Source organism: Panthera uncia, assembly GCF_023721935.1.
Source record: "Panthera uncia isolate 11264 chromosome C1 unlocalized genomic scaffold, Puncia_PCG_1.0 HiC_scaffold_4, whole genome shotgun sequence".
NCBI classification, from domain to species: domain Eukaryota; kingdom Metazoa; phylum Chordata; class Mammalia; order Carnivora; family Felidae; genus Panthera; species Panthera uncia.
The window spans coordinates 78,329,525-78,338,879 of NW_026057585.1; the positions used below are offsets into that span (position 1 = coordinate 78,329,525).

The window sequence follows — 9,355 nt, forward strand, 5'->3', positions numbered from 1 at the left end:
GAATCCATCTGCACACACAGCATTATGTGGACAGACATCTCTGTGCACTGCTGTTTTTCAAATGTACAAACTATTATAACTATTAAGATACAAATTTCTTTAAAAGCGTTAATGATTTAACTGTAGTTCTTCTTTCTTTTTAAAAACAATGTGAATTAATTTGTCATTTACTAAAAATATAACTGTGTGTCTGAGGTGTTGGTGATCAGGAAAATGACTTGAATGCATATTTGGAAAGGCTGTAAACTATTGCTGCCCCAACCCATGTTAGCTGCCACTACCCTCATGTTTTCGATTACTTACATAGCCTACTCTGCCCAAAGCATTTTTTGATTTTTGTTTTTAATGATAATTTTACTACACAGAATATATGTAGTTTATTTAAAAGTGTAATCTGTCAACAAGTAATCCTGAGTTTTTATGTAGGGTGCATTTCTTTTAGTAGGAGTCAAGGAGAATCCTGTTTTCCTTCCAAAGTAAATTTGATTGTTGTATATTCCTGTTAAAATGATATACTCTGTGTACATGAATTTATATTCTATATACATTCACATGTGGAAGGTAGTAAAAGATCTGTGGACATCTATATGTGTGGGTATGTGTGTGCTTATACATTTTTTAAAAATTTCTAGATTAAATACTGGATTGTTTAAGATGTACTGTTGTGAACTACTTTTTCCTTTGACATTGCTCATCAGAAATATTCCATGTCAATATAAATTTAAATATACATTGAGATTCTCAATGGATGCATAGATTCCAATGTATGTACCTATCCATCCCCCTAACATTGACACTTGGATCGCTTTTAGTTGCTTAATATTGTAAACAGTATTGAGTTAAGTTGTGTAAATGAATCTTTGTTCACTTGTCTAATTAGGTCTTTAGAATAAATCCTAAGTAGTAGAATTTCAGATTCAAAAGCTATCATAGATTTTTAAGGCTTTTTGATATGTGTTGCAAAACTGAAAAATTACATCAGTGTTTGAGAACACCCATTTCTCTTTACCCTCATTGACATTGGGTATTAAAACTACTAATTAACCCTTTTTTTTCCTTCAACTGTAATTTGGAGAAATTTCAAAGTTCAGAATGATTGAAAATATGGCACAATGAACATTAATATATTCTACAGCTAGATTCACCAAATGTTAACTTTTTAAACATTTGTTTTCTTTTTTCTGAAATTTAAAAAAGTAAATTAATTTATTCTTAACTGGATGCATCCTGTGGACTTCAGCCCTAATTCCAGCAATCTGTTGAAAATATATATATATATATATATATATATATATATATATATATATATAGCATTGTTAGTTCACGTCCCGCAGCCTATAGTTTTGCTCTAGTCAGTGGCCAAGTTTTGGGCAAGGAGAAATTCTGTTTTTAATGGCACCATGAAAGTTCTGTGGTTTCTGTTTCAACTTTAGTATATTCTTTTGACAAATATAAATACTAAAAAGAGATATTTTAAATGTGTGGGGGAAAACATAAAGACTATTGCTTATTTCTTCTTGAAAAATAACAGTGATTCAAATATTTCATTCAGATTTACCTATGCCTAATGAGAAAAATGATGCGGAACTTGATTCTCCACCTGCAAAGAAAAAAAGAATAGGTTTTTTCCAGACTTATGATGCGGAATATTTAAAAGTTGGTTTTATTATCTGTCCAGGATCAAAAGAAAGTTCACCAAGGCCACAATGTGTCATTTGTGGAGAAATCTTATCCACTGAAAACATGAAGCCAGCAAATCTTTCTCATCATCTGAAGACAAAACATTCAGAATTAGAAAACAAACCAGTAGATTTTTTTGAACAAAAATCTCTTGAAATGGAATGTCAGAATAGTTCTTTAAAAAAGTGTTTACTAGTTGAAAAGTCACTTGTGAAAGCTTCTTATTTAATTGCTTTCCAAATTGCTGCTAGCAAGAAGCCATTCTCCATTGCCGAAGAATTAATTAAACCATATTTAGTGGAAATGTGTTCAGAAGTTTTGGGTTCAAGTGCTGGAGACAAAATGAAAACCATTCCTCTTTCTAATAACACGATTGGACACAGGATTGATGAGTTGTCTGCAGACATTGAAGATCAGCTGATTCAAAAAGTCAGAAAGTCAAAGTGGTTTGCCCTTCAGGTAGATGAATCATCAGAAATCTCAAATATCACCCTTCTTTTGTGCTATATTCGTTTCATTGATTATGATTGCAGTGATATAAAAGAAGAATTACTATGTTGCATTGAAATGCCTTCTCAAATAACTGGTTTTGAAATATTTGAACTAATAAATAAATATATTGATAGTAAGTCTCTGAATTGGAAACACTGTGTTGGTCTCTGTACAGATGGGGCTGCAAGCATGACTGGCAGGTGTTCTGGTTTAAGGGCAAAAATTCAAGAAATCGCCACGAATACAGTGGCATTTACACACTGTTTTATTCACCGTGAGCATTTAGCAGCAGAAAAGTTGTCTCCATGCTTACATAAAATTCTTTTGCAGTCAGCACAAATTTTAAGTTTTATAAAGAGCAATGCATCAAATTCACGAATGTTAACGATTTTGTGTGAAGAAATGGGGCCTGAGCATGTGAATCTACCCCTTCATGCTGAAGTACGTTGGATTTCGAGAGGGAGAATTTTAACAAGATTATTTGAATTACGACATGAAATTGAAATTTTTTTAAACCAGAAGCATTCAGATTTGGCCAAGTATTTTCTTGATGAGGAATGGGTTGCAAAGCTGGCCTATTTATCAGATATTTTTTCACTTATAAATGAACTCAACTTAAGTCTCCGAGGAACTATGACTACCCTCTTCAATTTGTATAATAAAATGGATATACTTAAGGAAAAGTTAAAAATGTGGTTGAAGCGCACACAAGAGAATGATTATGACATGTTCCCTTCATTTTCCGAATTCGTAAACTCATCAGACTTAAATATGAGAGGCATTGCAAGCATTATTTTTGAGCACCTGGAAGGACTTTGTCAAATGTTCAATGACTGTTACCCACCAGAAGAAGACTTGCGTTCAGGAAATTTGTGGATAATTAATCCTTTTATGAATCCCAAAGATAGTAATCTCATGGACTTCGAAGAAGAAAAACTAATACAGCTATCTTCAGATTTGGAATTACAGTCAGTATTTAAATCAATGTCTGTGACTCAGTTTTGGATAAATGCAAAGACAAATTACCCAGAACTCCATGAAAAGGCAATGAAGTTTTTATTGCCCTTTTCAACTGTTTATTTATGTGATGCTACATTTTCCGCTTTGACTGAGTCAAGACAAAGAAATCTGTTGGTTTCTGGTCCTGCTCTAAGACTTGCAGTCACATCTTTAATTCCAAGGATAGAAAAATTAGTAAAGGAGAAAGAATAGTAAGATGGGTATTGCTAATGATCAAAGTCTATAATTTTGTGTTAAATTTTGTATAAATATCCTAAAATATAATTTCCTAATGTGGATATGTGTTTTCAGTGATATGTTTTAATAATTTTTCTTTTTGTTGAGGAATAATTGTGCATTTATACCTAGTTATATATTATAATTTTAATAGTCCAAGGCAGAGAATTTAGCTATTTGATTGATTGATTGGATCATCTGGATTAGGGACAAAAATGGTCACAAAAAGCCTGTTTGTAATGTATCAGCACACCTGGATGTTAATCTCCTTGGCCTTTAGAAGCACATGGGACATTGCAGTCTTCAGCCAGGCAGCCACCCACCCCAGCAGGTTGTGGGTAGGTAGAAAACAAAGATCTAAGCAGCTTGGCTGATCAGAAATAGAAGCTGCAGGAGAGTAGGGGTTTCTGTGGCGCTCTAGACCAGGGCTTGGCAAACTTTTCCCATAAAAGGCCAGATAGTGAATACTTTAGGTTTGGCAGGCCATGTGGTGGCAACTAGTCAATTTTGGGTTTGCAGCACAAAAGCAGCTGTAGGCAATACACAGACAAATGAGTGTGGCTGTGTTTCAATAAAACTTTATGAACATTGAACTAAGAATTTCATATAATTTTCATGTGTCATGAAAGCTGCCTTAAAATTTTTTTTATCATTAAAAAATGTAAAACATTGTTAGCTGGGGAAGAAGAAGGGGGAACCAGTGGAAAAAAACCGCTGACTAAATTTGGCCCACAGTTTGTCCATCAAGGTCTAGACTGATTTCCAGGTTATAGCAGATGGACCACGAGTGGCCGGTAGGGTTTTGTTAGTGGAAGTCTCTCTTACCTATGCTGCCAAGTGTCTGAATTTTCAAACACTGTTCATATTTTAATTTCAACTGAGAGGAATTGGAGGAAAAATATATTTTACACAAAGAAAACAATTTATAATTACTTGTTACCGATTTATTATTAATGATTTCATAATTTACTAATTTACAAATAACGTTTGAGCTCTTAAAGGTGCCAGACTTTGTGCTAGGCCTGTTCCTAAGGGGAACAGGCTTAATCGCTTTTACAGATGCAAATAGGGAGGCCCGAGGAGGTTAGGTGGCAGCTCAGATCCCAAAGCTAGGGTGGCTCAGGCTGGAAGGAAACCCCGGTCTTCTGCGAGGCACGTGTAGATGGTTACTCCTGGAGTCTGACTCTACTCAGCCATACTGGTTGGGAGACAAGAGACGCCCCTTGAATTCAAAGGGGCTCCTGCGGTCAGTTGAGCCACTGGGCTTCAGCGCCCCCATCTGAGAGATGGGGATGCCCCTCCCGAAGGCCGTCTCCCCTCGCAACAGGTGGGGGCCAGAAAAGAGGGTGGCAACAACCTCGGGGTGGGGGGCGGGGAGCGGGAGGTTCTGGCGCCGGTCTTCTGCTGGCCCTGGGGAGGGAGGAACCGAGCGGGCGGCAGGGGGAGGGTTTCGGCGGGGCCTCTCCTCTCCTCCCCTTCCTTTCCTTTCCCTTTCCTTCCCTCCCGGAGGACCTGAGCGGCCATGGCGCTCGGGCTCGCCGCTCTGCGCGTCCTGCTGGGTGGCTTCTTCGCGCTCACGGGGGCGGCCAAGCTCTCGGGGCAGATCTCGGCACCAGCGTCCGAGCAGATGGTGAGCAGCGGGATGTGGGCGGCCACGCGGCGGCGGGTACTGAGGACGCGGCCGTTACCCGCCCCCCCCCCCCCCCCCGCCGCGGTGACCGGCCCGCCTGCCCGCGCCGGTGCCCCGCGGACCCGCCTGCCTTCCGGCGAGACAGTGCTAAACTGAGACGTAGGCGCTCTCCCGGGGTGCTCCTCCGAGTCCTCTGGCTCTTGCCTAGACGGAAGGGGCACATCTTCCAGCTGAGCACTGGGAGCCCCGGGCAAACCTAGGGCTGGAGGAGGAATGCGCCGGGACCCCGGGGGGAAGAAGATGGAATGGAAGGGGGACCCAGAACCCTCCCTGCCCCTTTCTCCTCCTCCTCCTGTTTGCGTTCTTGGGAGGTTCATGAGGATGGGTTTATGAATTACTGCTTGGTGGGCTAGGAAACTCGCCCTGAAGGTGAAGTGTGTCTGCTAAAGGTTACACGGCAGGTCAGGAAGCAGGAGTCAATCTAGAGGCTCCCCTAACTCAGAATCCAAAGAACCCTTCCCGGGCAGCTTGAGAGGGAAGTCTACAAGTTCTTCCACCTTCCGGCTAGGTCCAGAGTCGGGAAAGCTTTCGTGCCCTTATGCTCACCAATTCCCCAGCCCTTCAAATAAGCCTGACTTGGAGACCCCTGCCAGCCTCCGTCTCCCAGGCCTGGGTTCTGCCCTTCCTCCCTGGTTTAGGGTGGTGGATTGTTTGCCGAAGTACATACCTCCCCAGAGCCAGCCAGCTTAGAGTTTCTTCCTTGCTGCTGACAGTAGGGGAGGTAGAGCTGAAGTGGGGGTGGGGGGCGATGCAGGAAAAGGTAGTCAGCCTGAGGCTGAAGTTGTCACGGAGCCTAACTCAGCACAATGAGTCTCTTTGAGCCTCCTTAACTAATCTTGTGTCTACTGCAATGGGATCCAGGCCCAGCATACCATATTCATAGTGGAATCCGTTGAATGAGCAACCTCAACCGTCTACCTTCCATCCTCACCCCCACCTCCCAATATTCCCAGCATAGTGTCATCAGGGGAAAGCAGGTCAGGCAGAAAGAAAGAGAAGCTGTGACATTCCTAAAGTTGGCAAGCCTAGCTTCCTGGTCTTGGAATTTGGGGCTGGGTTGTAATCTGGTGAGAGTCTGTTGAGAAAATCAGTCCATCTCTGCACCACACCATCCAGCCCTTCTTGGAGGGTAAAGCCTGTTTCCTGATTCCAAAGCTCAGCTCCCCCCGCCCCTCCCCAGGGAGGCCCTCCCCTCTCCAGACTGACCTCAACCCTGGACCTGACCTAGAATAGTAGCTCCTTTGTTGGGGGGGGTGGGGTGGGGAGGGGTTGAGGGCGCAGGCCCAGAATGTCCCTGTGGAGTGCCCAGGCAGTGGATCCTTGTTGAGTGTGGCTGACAGACATTCCCTGCTGCCCGTAGAAAGCCCTGTTTGTGCAGTTTGCTGAGGTGTTCCCGTTGAAGGTGTTCGGCTATCAGCCAGATCCCATGGGCTATCAAGAGGCTGTGGGCTGGCTGGAACTGCTGGCTGGGCTGCTGCTGGTCCTGGGCCCACCGATGCTGCAAGAGATCAGTAACTTGCTTTTGACCCTGCTCATGATGGGTAAGGGGGTGCAACTGGGCTGGGGAAATTGGGGCTTCTGGCAGAGGATCATGGAAGATCTGGCTGTTCCCTTTACTGTTGCCTCCTTTCCTTTTTTTCTAGAACCAGGAGCCCTCCCTGCTGTACTCTATTTTCCATGGCCTTTGGACTAGGACAGGTGCTTTTAAAACTTAATATACTAGAACGTGATTCTTTGTCAGACATACTTCCTACCTCATCAGTTCAGCTGGCTGCAGGGTATTCCCATTGTATGGATGTATATAATCTCAAAGTCCCTACTGCTCTCTCCTAAACCCTACCCTAGAGAGGAGGGGATGGAGTTGCAGCTGCCGGTGGGGTTATGTGTCTGGCAGGTGGGAATAGAGAGCAAGGAAGCCAGGGCCCCCAGAAAAGCAGAGAATTTCCCTGTGACAGGCAGTTGTAGAGCACCCCCTCGTAGCAGCTCTGCCCACAGGACCTGCTGATGTACCAAGACAGCTGCTGCTTCAAAGATCAGACGTCTTCAGACTCTTCTGGATCCCCTGGCCTTGTGTCACCATTGCTGCCACCACTGCCACCCCTCCCCCCCGGACTTGCTTTCCATCTCTGGGGCTTCCCTCATTTTCAGATCTTTCTCATACCTCCACCTTCCCTCCGGTAGGATTAAGAAAGGAGAAGGATTAGAAGTTGTTCCCAGATGCCCACCTACCTACCTCCCTGCGCTATTTGGCTAGATTGCTCCTGTTTCTTTCTCACCCTCTGAGAGGGGCTACATTAGTTTAAGAGGCTTCTGATTCCTGGTTCTGTTTGGGAGGCCAGAGAGATGAGAGCAGCTAGCTCAGGCTCTGTGTGGGTGTGGTTAGGAGGTGTTGAATGGGAAGGCTTCAGCTGGAGAGGGGCAGGGGGCCTCAGGGACCTCACTTTCCATTCCAGGAGCTATCTTCACTCTGGCATCTCTGAAAGAGTCACCGAACACCTACATCCCAGCAATCATCTGCCTGGGGCTCCTGCTGCTGCTGGATATCTGCCAGCTCTGAGTCCAAACTAAGAAGGTGGTCAGACCCACTAGGAAGAAGACTCTTGCAAGTGCGTTCACGGAGTCCTGGGAGTCCTTTTTTCTCTTCATGCCACATCACTATCACAGCAGGAGCATGGTGGAACGCAGAGTCAGCCACCTTCTTACCAGTGCATCCAGGGCTGTTCAGTGTTGAAGTAGACATCTTCTCTACCTGACCCTGCTTTCTCTCTGAGACATTCACTGCTCTCTTTTGAGGAGCACGTGTTGCACATACTGTCATTCCTCATGTAATGTGGAAATAGAAAACAGAAAAGCAATTTAAATCCCCTCAAAATTTAATGCACCAAAAATAACCACTATCCACTCCTTTTTAATAACTGTACCTCAACTCTTACTATGCCTTTGTACAGATGTTTTTAATGAAAATGAGGCAATATAAATTACTTTATTAAATGTCTTTTAAAACTAACATACTGTAACACCATTCATTCCGTGTCTGTTTTACCTCATTGATGTTAATGGCTGTATAGTATTCTGTTGTGAGGATGTACTGTAATATATTTATCCAAGCCCCCACTAAGGAACATTTAGATTGTCCCTAGTTTTTTGCTATTGTAAACTTCAGAGTAAATCACCTTTGCATACTTACTGTCTTTTCCTCGAAGTGAGGGTGCTGCTTCAAAAGACCCGCACATTTAAAGCATTGGTATTACATACTTAAAATTTACATCTTGGCTATGGCAGAGTCTAAGTACCTGCCTCTGCCCGTGTGCTTCCCAGTCGCGTGAGATATCCCCTCCCATTCTTTTACTTTGTGCACTTTAGATCTGCGGAGCTAACAAAGATGGGCATTGGATCATTGTTTTACAGGATCTGAAACTGCAGCCTTTGGTGGCGAGGTAGGTACTTAGTGCAGTGCTCCTTGGATATCTACATGGAGGCAGAGGACAGCCAACTCAAGGGATGCTGCATGGTAAAGCAATGCTGGAAGCCGGGGATGAATCCCAGAGGTCCCAGGGAATCAGAAGGGTGTGTGTGTGTATGGACAATTACTGAGGGAAAGTGGCCACGTTAGAGTCCCTACTATCACATCACCAACTGTCTTCACCTCAGTGGGGGCCTTTTGGAAAGTGATATGCCTCCCATAATGGAAGAGAGGAAAAGAGCTTATTTATGCAACTGCCATAGCCACCAGTCGACAGATTACTTTGGGGTTAGGGACAATGGCTTTTGGGAGCCCATAGGAATGAAAGTTGTCTGTGTACATTCGTCCATTTCATCTTTACTACACAGTGGTAATTTCTGCCCTGACACTGACTAGCTGGGAACCTCAAGCAAGTTGGCACCCTTAGGTCTTTTCCTCTTGTGTCTGAAAGCACAGTGATGCAATCTCTGTTGTGTGTGTGTGTGTGTATGTGTATGTATGACACACACTGGTACATCTAAAAGTAGTATATGTAAATAGACGTAAAAAATGGAGTAGTATATTACAGCACCTGGGTGGCTTAGTCGGTTAATGTCCGACTTTGGCTCAGGTCATGATCTCGTGGTTTGTGAGTTCAAACCCCATGTCAGGCTCTGTGCTAACAGCTCAGAGCCTGGAGCCTGCCTCAGAATCTGTGTCTCCCCCTTCTCTGCCCCTCCCGTGCTCATGCTCTGTCTCTGTCTCTCAATAATAAATAAATGTTAAAAAAAATTTTTTTTAACATTTATTTATTA

At 43.5% G+C, this 9,355-nt stretch overlaps 2 protein-coding genes and 1 long non-coding RNA gene across 7 annotated transcripts in view; 2 read left to right on the plus strand and 1 right to left on the minus strand.

Annotated features, from left to right (window-relative positions):
* Positions 1–4,256, plus strand: part of ZMYM6 (zinc finger MYM-type containing 6) — a 42,523-nt gene extending 38,267 nt beyond the window's left edge. For 2 of the 3 annotated variants that reach the window (XM_049618728.1, XM_049618727.1), the window contains one exon: positions 1,553–4,256. In XM_049618728.1, coding sequence (XP_049474685.1) covers positions 1,553–3,384 — 1,832 coding nt within the window. In that variant the 3' untranslated portion in view covers positions 3,385–4,256. The remainder of the gene's footprint in view (positions 1–1,552) is intronic. The other variant, XM_049618729.1, reaches the window with a different exon arrangement.
* A 74-nt stretch (positions 4,257–4,330) lies between these two features.
* LOC125913568 (uncharacterized) lies at positions 4,331–5,010 on the minus strand. The gene is made up of 2 exons (XR_007455048.1): positions 4,921–5,010; positions 4,331–4,606 (listed from the first exon to the last, which is right to left on the minus strand). It is a non-coding gene; the product is annotated as an uncharacterized LOC125913568 (long non-coding RNA).
* Positions 4,931–8,105, plus strand: TMEM35B (transmembrane protein 35B). Of its 3 annotated transcripts, XM_049618750.1 has the most exons (4): positions 4,931–5,038; positions 6,459–6,639; positions 6,742–6,796; positions 7,552–7,638. In XM_049618750.1, exons 1-3 carry the CDS (start codon positions 4,931–4,933, stop codon positions 6,789–6,791), a joined length of 339 nt encoding a protein of 112 aa, XP_049474707.1. In that variant the 3' UTR covers positions 6,792–6,796; positions 7,552–7,638. The 3 variants fall into 3 exon arrangements, with proteins under 3 accessions (XP_049474707.1, XP_049474706.1, XP_049474708.1); XM_049618749.1 differs by lacking the exon at positions 6,742–6,796 and having other exon boundaries at positions 7,552–8,105; XM_049618751.1 differs by lacking the exon at positions 7,552–7,638 and having other exon boundaries at positions 6,742–6,801.
* Positions 8,106–9,355: the final 1,250 nt, after the last annotated feature.